At 45.7% G+C, this 13605-nt stretch overlaps 1 protein-coding gene across 1 annotated transcript in view; it reads left to right on the forward strand.

The window, feature by feature from the left end:
- paplna (papilin a, proteoglycan-like sulfated glycoprotein) overlaps positions 1-13605 on the forward strand; it is a 49643-nt gene that overhangs the window by 14795 nt on the left and 21243 nt on the right. The window contains exons 6-16 of the mRNA XM_079691813.1: positions 313-443; positions 1212-1335; positions 1850-1930; positions 2273-2445; positions 3612-3735; positions 4285-4411; positions 8059-8263; positions 8722-8919; positions 10127-10277; positions 10701-10781; positions 12670-12853. Of these exons, the coding sequence (XP_079547939.1) occupies positions 313-443; positions 1212-1335; positions 1850-1930; positions 2273-2445; positions 3612-3735; positions 4285-4411; positions 8059-8263; positions 8722-8919; positions 10127-10277; positions 10701-10781; positions 12670-12853 (1579 nt within the window). The remainder of the gene's footprint in view (positions 1-312; positions 444-1211; positions 1336-1849; positions 1931-2272; positions 2446-3611; positions 3736-4284; positions 4412-8058; positions 8264-8721; positions 8920-10126; positions 10278-10700; positions 10782-12669; positions 12854-13605) is intronic.

Below are 13605 nucleotides of genomic sequence, written 5' to 3' on the forward strand. Positions count from 1 at the left end.
TGGTGTTTTTTTTTTTTCCGTTAACCGTCAAGTGGGAACTAAGTATTTTTTTGTACGTTTTTGTGTTTCTATTATTTTCCTACGATACTGTTTTGATTGGCTGTGAGTAAGAAAATATGAAGGACAGACCATCTATTCCTGTTTATTTATTTATTTTGAGAAAGGGTCAAGTCATATCAGATTATTTTCTTCTCCCTGCTCCTTTTCGGGTACGGTGTGTTCATAGAGATGTGTTTGGAAATAATTGTTATACATTAAGTTGTGCGTACCATTAAATTAAATCAAATTCTAAAATGAATCTGACCCTGATAGCGGTGAACCCCTGCGAGCTGAACTGCATCCCCCGAGGAGAGAACTTCTTCTACCGACACCGCAGCTCCGTTGTGGATGGGACGCCGTGCCACCCCGGCCGCAAAGACGTGTGTGTGGAGGGAGTCTGCAAGGTAGGAACACACACACACACACACACACACACACACACACACACACACACACACACACACACACACACACACACACACACACACACACACACACACACACACACACACACACACACACACACATCCTCACACGGCTCTGAAGGCGCAGACAGCAGGATGATAACTCGTGATTTAGTCACCTTCTACATCAACATGTGTCCCCTCTTCTTCATGTCTCTTCTACATCAACATGTGTCCAATCTTCTTCATGTCTCTTCTACATCAACATGTGTCCCCTCTTGTTCATGTCTCTTCTACATCAACATGTGTCCCCTCTTCTTCATGTCTCTTCTACATCAACATGTGTCCCCTCTGTGGAAAGACACTCTGAAAGTTTCAGGAACAAAGATTCTCTCTCTTTTTGATCCATTTCTATAAAAACCTGTCTGAAAATGAGCTGATCAGATTTTGGCCACTTTATGATGTCATAACGATGTTTTGTCTTGAGTAACCATTAGCCAATCAGCAACCAAGTTAACCGCCCCCCCCCCCCCCCCCCCCCTTATCACCTGAATCTCCTCCTAGAGCACCATTGAGTTCTTTTTAACCAAATCTCTCTCAGAGGGGCGTGGGGAGGGGCTCCTTATTTTCATCTAAAGTAACAGACAGAATCAGCACTTTGGAACCGAGCTGAAACAGAGGGGATTATGGGTAATGCTGCAATGATCTGTTTTGTGTTTGGAGCCAAACCTTTGAATATGTTTTGATGTCTGATGTTTCCCTGGTCAGCGTCTGGGCTGTGACAACATGCTGGAGTCGGCCCAGCAGGAGGACCCCTGCCTGCAGTGCGGGGGCAACGGACAGTCCTGCTCCCAGGTGAAGAACAGCTTCACTGTACGGGGCCTGCCCACAGGTACGCTGATTTTAACTTCCTTTTAGACATCAGAATGTGTCCCTTTAAACAATCACTTCAAATACAAACCCTTAACTCACAGAGGTATATGTGAAAGTGTGACTCCATTACACACTGTTTTTCTATTCAACATCGCCAACTAAATGAGGAAATCAGGGAAAAACGTAGAGAAAGGAAACCAAAACTTAAACTTGACCTTCTAGATCCAATATCAGTAAAGATTAAGCAGCTTGATTGCCAATTTCTCCATTTAAATTAGTTAAAAAACTGATTTCTGAGGTGAAATTACTTTAAGTTTACTTGCATATTCATCTTGTTTGCAAATTGTGGGACAGGAAATGCAAAGAACAATGGATTGTGGGTGTTATGAGCCTGAAGGATATTGAGCAAAATTAACAAAAGCACATGATCCTTTCTTGAATCTGAAAGGCAACCGTTGATTTCTTTAGTCTGAGTTTAAAGCATTTTGTAGTTTGAGTAAAAAAGTTGAGCTTAAATCGTATTTGTATTTCAGGCTACAACCAGATGTTCATCATCCCCGTCGGAGCGACCGCCATCAGCATCAGAGAAACCGTGGCCACACGCAACTACATCGGTGAGACTCTATTTATCAAAGATCAGTATTTAAATCAGGGGTGTCCAAACTACGGCCCGGGGGCCAAATGCGGCCCGCGGACCATTTTAAATCGGCCCTCAGCAAATTCAAAAACTATAATGTGATACGGCCACAGATGAAACTTGTGATTCTCTTATATTGTACTTCTACATTTGATTGATTTTGCTAACTTATAACTGAACTTATGAGTTCTAGTGAGTGGCCCAGCCCTTCGTATATTTTTCTGTACGTGGCCCTCGGTGAAAAACAGTCTTTAACAGTCTGCAGGTTGTACATCATTCTGTTTGTATCCTTCACATCCTGACTGCTTCCTCTGTGCAGCTATCAAGAACCTGCGCGGGGAGTATTACCTCAATGGACACTGGGTCATTGAGTTTTCCAGAGCGACCCCTGTTGCCGGGACGATGCTTTACTACCAGAGAGGAGCCGAGGGAGACAACGTCCCCGAGACCCTCATCGGCCGCGGACCCACCACCGAACCCCTCGTGGTGGAGGTGAGATTTCATATAGTTATACATTATAATTTATATATTCATCTAACTTGTGTGTCAAATATTCAACTCCACATCTCTCCTCAAAGGCACAGCGTGTAGGCTGTAGGGAATAGTTGTCAGAAAACATGCTTTACGTACTGTAGTGGCCGATTATGCAAAAAGGAATGTTCAAAGGCCACTTAGTCTATGAGGCGAATTCCAGTATTGACTCGCGTACGTTCAAGAAATCCAAATACCTTGCTCGTTCCATTCAAGTGTTTTATTAGGAGGTTCAATGGATCAGCAGGCGGCCCACTGCCGACTTGCAACATTTGCACATTATTTAAATAAATAAACAAACAATTCCAACAGGCGTACGGATGTGTGCGGTCTAAAATGTTTTCCAACTTCCTTTCTAGACTTCCTGCTGTGTCACGCTGGCAGCGCCATTTATACCTGAGAACGCGCACTATTCTGCTTTCTATAAATAATAACAAAACATAAATCTTGAGCAGTCCATAAGCTAAACAAAACGTTACAAAAACGGTATAATTATAATTCATAGTTATTCAGTTCATTTGAGTTAAAGGTAGGGTAGCTAATTCATTTCAGAAACACTTTTTGTTATATTCCATGGAATGCTCTTAACATCCCGATAGCAATGAATACATTAAATGCTTTGACAAAAAATACATAAATAAATACATCTGTGGAAGCCGTGGCGCTGTAAAAAGCACGACCAATCATCTGAGCCGGCTAAAGTAACTGGATGGCCTACCTGCCTGTCAGCCTTCCATCTGTCCACAAACTTATCTCGTGCCCTCATTGGTCATGCACGCGTTCGTGTGTGTTGGAGGAGGGGCTCTGTAAGGAAGTCTGAAGGAAGGGGCAGATTTTTTCCGGTTGTGTATTTTCAAATTCTAGCGCACTCGAGCTGGTTTCTCCAAAATTACATACCCTACCTTTAACTTCAATTGGCTCACCAAACCATAATTAATTACCATAACATAATGTGCTCATACTTTATCCATTATTTTGATAAATCTGTTTCTTTTGCTCCTTTCAGTTTGCTTTTATCCATACACCAACCTTTATACCTCAGCCGAGCGTAGAAACTTCTCACCAGTTTTCTTTAGAAAGACTTATCTTTGTTAAAGGAGTTTAATGTGATTGTCTTCTCCTCTCAGCTGATCAGCCAGGAGCCGAACCAGGGCGTGGATTACGAGTTCTACCTCCCCAACGGACGCTCCAGACAGGGATACTACTGGAGCTTTGGGTCCTGGTCGACCTGCAGCAGGGAGTGTGGATCAGGTCAGACGCTCAGACACTGAAACCGTCAATATTGAAGAGAAATTATCTTTAGTTCACCATCATAGTGTTTTGCATAATTTAAATTAACAAGCAGGTCAATTCTTGGAAATACTTTTATTGATAGAACATGTGATATCTTGGAAAAATAATATTGCATTTTTCTGCAAATGGACAAAACATTAGTGATAATTTGTGTTTTACAGTATTGCAATATTACATAGTTTTTCTCTACTACTTTAAAATCCAACCCTTTGAGGAACTCTATGACGAAGCCTAACATAATAACATATTAATTGTTGCCATCAAACTGGAGATACAGGGTCCCACGAGTGAAGTCAATCCTACATGTACCTTAAAGGGTGTCGAACATATGGACTTGATATTCATTTTAAATGTCTGTTTACTATGTTGGGATTTGTCCTTGTCGATGTTGCAAATGGAGCTGCTGTGATGCAAGAAACATTTCAGACTTGATCTGACCTTATCGTGTCGTATAATTATAACGTACTTACTAACTCAAAGCCATTCCTCTCTCTCGCCCTCCATCAGGCTACCAGTCTCGTCTGGTGTTCTGCACCATCGATAACGAGTCGTACCCCGATTACCTGTGTGCGTCTCTGCCGAGGCCGCAGAACAACCGCACCTGCAACCCCCACACCTGCCCCCAGACCCGCAGGTACACACTCACATTACACCGGAAGCACGGTTCTGTTGATTTTGGCAGAATCTTCTTAACAAAAAAATCTAATGTTTTAGTCCAGTGTTTAGTGGTGAAAAGTACATTTTACTACTATACTGCACTTAAGTACAATGTTGTGTTACTTCACTTGAGTATTTCCATTTTATTATACGTCTACTTGACTACAACTTATTGTTCATTTTACTGCATAGCATTTATAATAATAATAATAATAATTTATAATACCAAATATAGTCTAAGTTCTTCTTCCATTTCTGATTGTTGTGTTAGTTTGGTGCAAGCAATAACCCTCAGAGCAGTTTCTGACTGTTGTTGTTGTTGTTGTTGTTGTTGTTGTTGTTGTTGTTGGTGTTGATGATGTCTGAAGGATGGCGTACCTGTACCCTCCTCAGCTGTGGAGCTCCTCTCTCACACCCAGAGCCTTTGTGTTCAGGTACCCAGGCTCTGATAGAGGTAGTGTTAAAGTAGACAGCAAACACAGGGGGAGATCTAAACATACAGGCGATGTTTATCTGATGACATGAGCATGGACCATCATGGGGGGGTAATATTCCAGGGTCTTCCAAAATGTAAAATGCACAAAGGCCTTGGATATTCACTGAGATTGAAGTGGTGAAATTACAAGGACAACATTTTAATATTTTCTGAGATTAACATAACACACGAAGACGAAAGGAACTCATGTTCTCTGAGATTCAAATGTATTTCGCTAGAATATTTATCAGTTAAATCAAGAAGACCATATCCAAGTTTTTTACTGATATATTTTGATATTACTCTCTGAATATTACCGCCCTCATCCTGCTCTCCGATGCTCCTGCTACACTGGCCTACGGAGGAAGATATGGGCAACATGTGACATTTTTTCTGAGACCTAACGAAAAGTGAACATTTATTTTTTGCTCTGAGACAAAAGGAAGACAAATATTTTTAAATCAGATTTTTCTTGTAATTCTGACAAAAATAATCCCTTTTGGTCGGATCGGTGTCTCAAATGTTTTTCACGTGGCCCTATTCTTCTTCTGTAGTGTCCTTCACAGTGACACCTTGGAAACAAATATTATATAGAAGTAATTAAAACCTCCATCAGGCTCTCCCCCTCGATGTGTTTGACTCAGTAGCCTCTGTGTTTAGCACAAAGTCTCCCCCCCAGAGATCGGGTTCAAACCTCCTCCTCCTCCTCCTCCTCCTCCTCCTCCTCCTCCTCCTCCTCCCTGTGTGTTAGTGCTAGAGGTCAAAGGTGGTCATGCAGGGTTGGTTTAGTAAATATCCGGGGCTGCAGTCGCTGCCTCTCTGGTATTTCCTGCTCCTTTTCTTTGAGACCCAGAAACCCGAGATGTTTGAGGGGCTCGGGTGACGCTAACCGCACACTCATGATGTCCTAATGTAAAGACATGGAGCAGAAACGCAGCCGTGTGTGTCCTAGAGATTGGGAAGAGATCAAAGCTGAGCCTGCTGGTTGTAGTTTTAGTTTTAAAGCTTCTTCATCGTCTCATAATCCACGCTGGATTATGAGACGATGCGCCCTAACACTGCCCTTTCCTAGTCTCTTTGTGTTTTATCCTTATTCTGTGTTTGGGGCTTTCTTGGTGGATGAAAAGGAATTTACAAAAAGGTACTTAAAACAAACATGTAATGCTTAAATGTAATGAAGATTTTAAAATAAGTAGGATGAAAGACAAAGGGAATGAAGAAATTAGGAAGGGAGGAGGAAGGGTATTCGTAAAATATTTTCCACCCCCCCAGTTTCCAACCCAGCTCCACCCCAGCTTCCACCCCAGCTCCACCCCAGCTCCACCCCAGCTCCACCCCAGGTTCCACCCCAGGTTCCACCCCAGCTCCACTCCAGCTTCCACCCAGCTTCCACCCAGCTCCACCCCAGCTCCACCCCAGGTTCCACCCCAGCTCCACCCCAGCTCCACCCCAGCTTCCACCCCAGCTTCCACCCCAGCTTCCACCCAGCTCCACCCCAGCTCCACCCCAGCTCCACCCCAGTTTCCACCCCAGCTTCCACCCCAGCTTCCACCCCAGCTTCCACCCCAGCTTCCACCCCAGCTCCACCCCAGCTCCACCCCAGCTTCCACCCCAGCTTCCACCCCAGCTTCCACCCCAGCTCCACCCCAGCTCCACCCCAGCTTCCACCCCAGCTTCACCCCAGCTTCCACCCCAGCTCCACCCCAGCTCCACCCCAGCTTCCACCCCCCCAGCTTCCACCCTAGCTTCCACCCCCCCAGCTTCCACCCCAGCTTCCACCCCAGTTTCCACCCCAGCTTCCACCCCAACTTCCACCCCAGCTTCCACCCCAGCTTCCACCCCAGCTTCCACCCCAGCTTCCACCCCAGCTTCCACCCCAGCTTCCACCCCAGCTTCCACCCCACCACCATCCTAGCTCCACCCCAGCTCCACCCCAGCTTCCACCCCAGCTCCACCCCAGCTCCACCCAGCTCCACCCCAGCGTCCACCCCAACTTCCACCCCAGCTTCCACCCCAGCTTCCACCCCAACTTCCACCCCAGCTTCCACCCCAGCTTCCACCCCAACTTCCACCCCAGCTTCCACCCCAGCTTCCACCCCAGCTCCACCCCAGCTTCCACCCCAGCTTCCACCCCAGCTTCCACCCCAGCTTCCACCCCAGCTCCACCCCAGCTCCACCCCAGCTTCCACCCCAGCTTCCACCCCAGCTTCCACCCCAGCTCCACCCCAGCTCCACCCCAGCTTCCACCCCAGCTCCACCCCAGCTTCCACCCCAGCTTCCACCCCAGCTTCACCCCAGCTTCCACCCCAGCTCCACCCCAGCTTCCACCCCCCCAGCTTCCACCCTAGCTTCCACCCCCCCAGCTTCCACCCCAGCTTCCACCCCAGTTTCCACCCCAGCTTCCACCCCAGCTTCCACCCCAGCTTCCACCCCAGCTTCCACCTCAGCTTCCACCCCACCACCATCCTAGCTCCACCCCAACTTCCACCCCAGCTTCCACCCCAGCTTCCACCCCAGCTTCCACCCCAGCTTCCACCCCAGCTTCCACCTCAGCTTCCACCCCACCACCATCCTAGCTCCACCCCAGCTCCACCCCAGCTTCCACCCCAGCTCCACCCCAGCTCCACCCAGCTCCACCCCAGCGTCCACCCCAACTTCCACCCCAGCTTCCACCCCAGCTTCCACCCCAACTTCCACCCCAGCTTCCACCCCAGCTTCCACCCCAGCTCCACCCCAGCTTCCACCCCAGCTTCCACCCCAGCTTCCACCCCAGCTTCCACCCATCTTCCACCCCAGCTTCCACCCCAGCTTCCACCCCAGCTTCCACCCCAGCATCCACCCGAGCTCCACCACCGCTTCCACCCCAGCTTCCACCCCAGCTTCCCCCCCAGCTTCCACCCAGCTTCCACCCCAGCTTCCACCCCAGCTTCCACCCCAGCTTCCACCCCAGCTTCCACCTGTAGGCTCGGGGGATAGTTATCTAATCATCACTCAATGTTCTTTGTAAATCTGTGGAGCGTTGAGGCCCGAGCCTAGACGCCAAACTCAAACTATCTGCTGCTTCTAATAAACATATTAAGAAACACGTGAGTTGTCTGACTGAACTTCTGTTTCCTGTCCCTCCTCTTCCTCACATTGGACCCTCCCAGCTGGCAGAGTGGAGAGTGGAACGCCTGCTCTGTGACCTGTGGCGGAGGCTCTCAGGTGCGCAGCGTGCAGTGCGTTTCCCATGATGCAGCGGGGCCCCGTGTGGTGGAGGACGCTGTGTGTGCCACGTACCTCGAGGCCCCCCCCGCCCTGCAGACCTGCAACATGCAGAAGTGTGCCGAGTTCAGAGCGAGCCGCTGGAGCGCGGTGAGGGAAACAAACAAAAACAACATCATTGAGATTGTTTATACCTTATACAACAATACTATGTTTATGAGCATATTGTCAAGTTAGTTCAAGTTCTGTCTCTCTCTCAAAGTCTGTCTGAACATGAAAAGACAGCAGCGGAGACATTGGACAACCTAAATTATGTTCTGTTGAACAACGAACTGAATGTTCTTTGTTCACTTAAGCTGGACATAAGTACTTGAACATGTCTTCAAAACGTTAGTATAGGTTTTTTAAAGTCTTTATATAACTATATGGAGCATATTTGCATTCAATATCGAGTGAATTAGCCAAAAACAACAGCCTCTTAGGAAACAAGCTATGGTTTAAAATTGAGCCGAATCACTTTTCTTTTCTTGCACTACAAATCAAGAAAACTCAAATCAAACAACATCAACCCGCCTCAACACTAAAGAGTGCTGTGTGTTGTGTTGCAGTGCTCAGTGAGCTGTGGTTCAGGGGAACAGACCCGGGATGTGAGCTGTGTTGGATCAGGAGGGATGAGACTGGAGGAGACCGCCTGCAGCGCTCTGAGTCGCCCCGCCGCCGCCCGGACCTGCACCCAGCCGCTCTGCATCAGCACCCGTCCAATCAGCACCCGTCCAATCAGCTGGCACCTCGGAGACTGGGGACTGGTGAGTGGAAACACAGGACAACACACCCTGCACTCATGTGACGTCACTGGGGCTCAGCAGGCGGGGATTAAGTTGATGTTTTTGCATTAAACAACTAAATCTGAAGTCTGTAGTGAATCTAAAACCAAAGCTATAAATGATCTCAGATGATAATCTAACTTTAATAATAATAATAATAATAAATGATATTTATATAGCGCCTTTCAAGGGACCCAAGGTCGCTGTACATGATGGACAAACAAAACAAACAGACAATCAACGGGCAAAACAAAGAAATAAAGAAAGGAAGCCGGGGGACCAGAATAGGGCTAGGGCCCGAAGGCCAGGGTGAACAGGTGTGTTTTCAATGATGATTTGAAGATGTCCAGGGAGGCAGCATTACGGATCTCGGCAGGAAGTGCATTCCAGAGGGAGGGGGCCGCAACACTGAAAGCCCTGTCACCAACAGTTCGGAGGCGAGAGCGGGGGATTGAGAGCAGACCCGTGTTTGAGGACCGCAGACTCCGAAAAGGGGTGTAGGGATGGAGGAGGTCTGTTAAGTACTGGGAGGCAAGGGAATGGAGGGACTTGTACGTGAGAAGGATTGTTTTGTACTGAATCCGGGACTTGACCGGCAGCCAGTGGAGGTGGAGGTGGGTGGGGGTGATGTGTTGCCATGGCTTGGTGCGGGTGAGAAGCCTGGCGTCAGAGTTCTGGACGTATCGGAGCCTGTCCAGGGTTTTGCTGGGAACCCCGGACAGGACTCCGTTGCAGTAGTCCAGACGGGATGTGATGAAGGCGTGTACAAGAGTTTCTGCCTCTGAGTCAGAGAGTGAAGGCCGGAGTCTTTAGGAGTCAATCTAAAGTCGATCTATAGTCCGAGGTAAATGAAGTCTTTCCAATCAAGTCCCAAGTCATGTTCGTTTTATTAATTTAGTGCCACACGTGATCCTTTTTCTCAAAGACAGCACATCTTCAATGAACTCAAAACAGGCCTTAACAGGTCATACAACATTGTTGAACACTACCTTGTTTCTGTACAAGAGTCCTCGGCATAATTTCCTTCAAACTTTGTCTCAGTAGCATCATGTTGTTCTGGGTTACGTCCTTCAACTGGATGGATACAGCTGGCTCAATCAAAGTGGATCTCGAGAATCAAGTGTGTACTTTTTTGGAACGAGTATAATTCACGTTGTTTGATTCAGGAGTTGGTTTGTTCGTCCCGCAGTGCTCCAGGAGCTGTGGATCCGGCTCTCGGGAGCGTCAGGTGATCTGCTCGGACCGCGAGAGGAACCTGTACCCTGTGAGCGAATGCAACGCTCACCAGAAACCCACCACCGTGGAGCGCTGCAACACCCAGTCCTGCTACAGCCCACAGGGTGAGGCTCAGAGACAGACTGAAGCTCCTGAAACACACTCTGACACGCTGTGGTTTAGACTGAGAACGAAAGCATTGAGAGACAGAGCTTTTCCCAGAATCCTACTTTTTTCATATGTAAATTAAATTGAAATGAGTTTTATTTAATAGGATATTAGTTGTTATACACTTCGGTCTTGTGAGGCCAAAATGTTTATTACAAGAACAAATGCAAATACTAAAATAAGATAACCTAGGAATTTGTTTTCCACATTAGTGATGCATGATTCCATTTTTCCCTGTGTGTGTGTGTGTGTGTGTGTGTGTGTGTGTGTGTGTGTGTGTGTGTGTGTGTGTGTGTGTGTGTGTGTGTGTGTGTGTGTGTGTGTGTGTGTGTGTGTGTGTGTGTGTGTGTGTGTGTGTGTGTGTGTGTGTGTGTGTGTAGTGGTTCCCAGCGTCCAGGACTCACGAGGACACGACAACACTCAGACTGTTTTCCAGCCCCACTCACCGGACCAGTCCACAGGTGAGACTCTTTAAAATAAATCCCAGTGTAATTGATACTCAGATGATAATGTTTTCAGGTCAAGTATTCCTGTAACATACTATATTAATACCTTGATAGTTTCTCTATCCTAGTATATGTTCCTCTGAAGCCTCTCTGCTCCCCCCCCCCCCCCCCCCCCCCCCATGTGTCCCAGCACTAATGATGAAGCCTGACGGACATGTTTTCGGGGTCCATGGGCATCGTTGGCCTGATTAAAATATTTCTGGAGCAGTGAAGTGTACAGGAGTTTGTGGCATGTTGTGACGTTCTGCAGCAGCGGAGAGACCTCAGGAATTCAGTGTGTGTGTGTGTGTGTGTGTGTGTGTGTGTGTGTGTGTGTGTGTGTGTGTGTGTGTGTGTGTGTGTGTGTGTGTGTGTGTGTGTGTGTGTGTGTGTGTGTGTGTGTGTGTGTGTGTGTGTGTGTGTGTGTGTGTGTGTGTGTGTGTGTGTGTGTGTGTGTGTGTGTGTGTGTGTGTGTGTGTGTGTGAGAGAGAGTATTCAGTATTCAGAGGTGGTACAATACGGTCTTAAAATACTCCAATAAAAGTAAGAGTCCTGATTTGAAAATGTTACTTAGGTTGAAGTACAGAAGTATTAGCAGGGAACGTTCTTCACGTATCAAAAGCAACTGCAGAAGTGCTCTTTTTACAGTATTATGGAATCTTTTTATTCTACTTTTAATCACCAAAAAATACCTGTGATTGTAGTTTTACATTTGTAGTTACTTTTTACAATTCTGAGAAGATTAGTTATACAGTAATACATCATATTGTATAAGCATATCATCAAGCAGCTATGAGGGTTCAATAAATGCAGTGGACCAAAAATGACTACACTCAAGTAAAGTGCAAGCAAGTCAAGAAAGTACTTAAATAATAATATACTCGAGTATATGTACTTTGAAACATTACACCACTCGGTTTATTACAGAGCTGGAAGAAGTACCCAGACCCTGTAGTGAAGTATAATAGTAATACTCAAGTGAAGTGCAAGTACCTGATATTTGTACTTGAGTAAATGTACTTAGTTACCGCCTCTGGGTTTAATACATGCATGTGTTTTTATTTGTCCTGTCTGCGTAATTTAGTGTTTCAGCCTTACATAAAATAAACACCATTACACCATTAACTGTCTACCCCCGCCCCCCCCCCCCCCCCCAGATTAAAAAATGCGGGTGTTCTAGTCAGACAGACGTCACGGAGGCAGTCACTTTGCGTTGGACGGCCTTTTTTTTTTATAATGCCCATCTTTTCACTGAATGGTCGTCTTGAAAAGGGTACTAACAACAATTCCGCAACAACATCTTTTTCACCTGTTGCCATTTCGACGTAAACACACAATAAAACAAAAAATGAATTTCTACGTAGCACTTACGCTGGATCCTCTGTCTCGAGCCAGTGAACTAGCGGGCCTTCTAGAGTAGCCTGGAACCGAGGGGAACTCTGAAAGAACACGCCCATTGGCTACAAATCGATATATGATTGGTTGATCAAACTGTCAATCCAAACGTTCACTCTCATTCAGAGCAACGGCCAGGGCGTTCTATCAAGGATATAGAATACCTTGGTTGAAGGATATTCTACCCAGAGACCCAGAAACAGATCCGATTGGTTGCATTTTTTTTCTAACACAAAACCACTGAAATGCGTAGAGCATGGACCGAGAAGGACAAACAAATCAACGTTACTTTAATATTACAGATCAACAACACAGATACCATTCTCATTTATTCATTTTATTAAATGTTATTTAAATAATTAATTTGATTGTTCCAGGGTATTCTCTGAATACCTTGAAGGCCCTGGCGGTTCACGACTGTGGTATATATACAATGTGTTTATCCCCCCCTCTCTGTGTGGTTTTGCAGCAGCCCGCCGCCCTCAGACTCCAGTGGTGCAGGACCCCCATGGCTCTGCCCCCGCTCTGCACTGCAGCCAGACCCCGTACGGCTGCTGCCCCGACGGGCGCACCGCAGCCGAGGGCCACCAGGGGCTGGGCTGCACCCGGGCCCCCCCCCCCACCGCTGTGCAGCCGCACTGCAGCCAGAGCAGGTAGGTTAATCTAAACATTCAACTTTAATTCACCTAGCTCACACTCCAGAGCGACTTACAGTAGGTGAGATCAACCGTGTGGAGACACATTCAGGATAGTATGAGAAGTGTGAAAGTAGGAATGTTGGAATAACTTCATGTTGTGCGCATTACATTACATTATATTACATTGCATTACATTACATTACATTACATTGCATTACATTACATTGCATTACATTAAATTAAATTACATTAAATTACATTACATTACATTGCATTACATTACATTACATTACATTGCATTACATTACATTGCATTACATTAAATTAAATTACATTAAATTACATTACATTACATTACATTGCATTACATTAAATTAAATTACATTAAATTACATTAAATTACATTACATTGCATTGCATTACATTACATTACATTACATTGCATTGCATTGCATTACATTACATTGCATTACATTACATTACATTACATTGCATTGCATTAGATTACATTGCATTACATTAAATTACATTAAATTACATTAAATTACATTACATTGCATTGCATTGCATTACATTACATTGCATTACATTATATTACATTACATTACATTACATTACATTGCATTACATTACATTATATTACATTACATTGCATTACATGACATTACATTACATTACATTACATTATATTACATTACATTACATTACATTACATTACATTGCATTACATTACATTACATTGCATTACATTATATTACATTACATTA

The sequence above is a fragment of the Notothenia rossii genome (assembly GCF_949606895.1).
Source record: "Notothenia rossii genome assembly, chromosome: 7".
NCBI classification, from domain to species: Eukaryota; Metazoa; Chordata; class Actinopteri; order Perciformes; family Nototheniidae; genus Notothenia; species Notothenia rossii.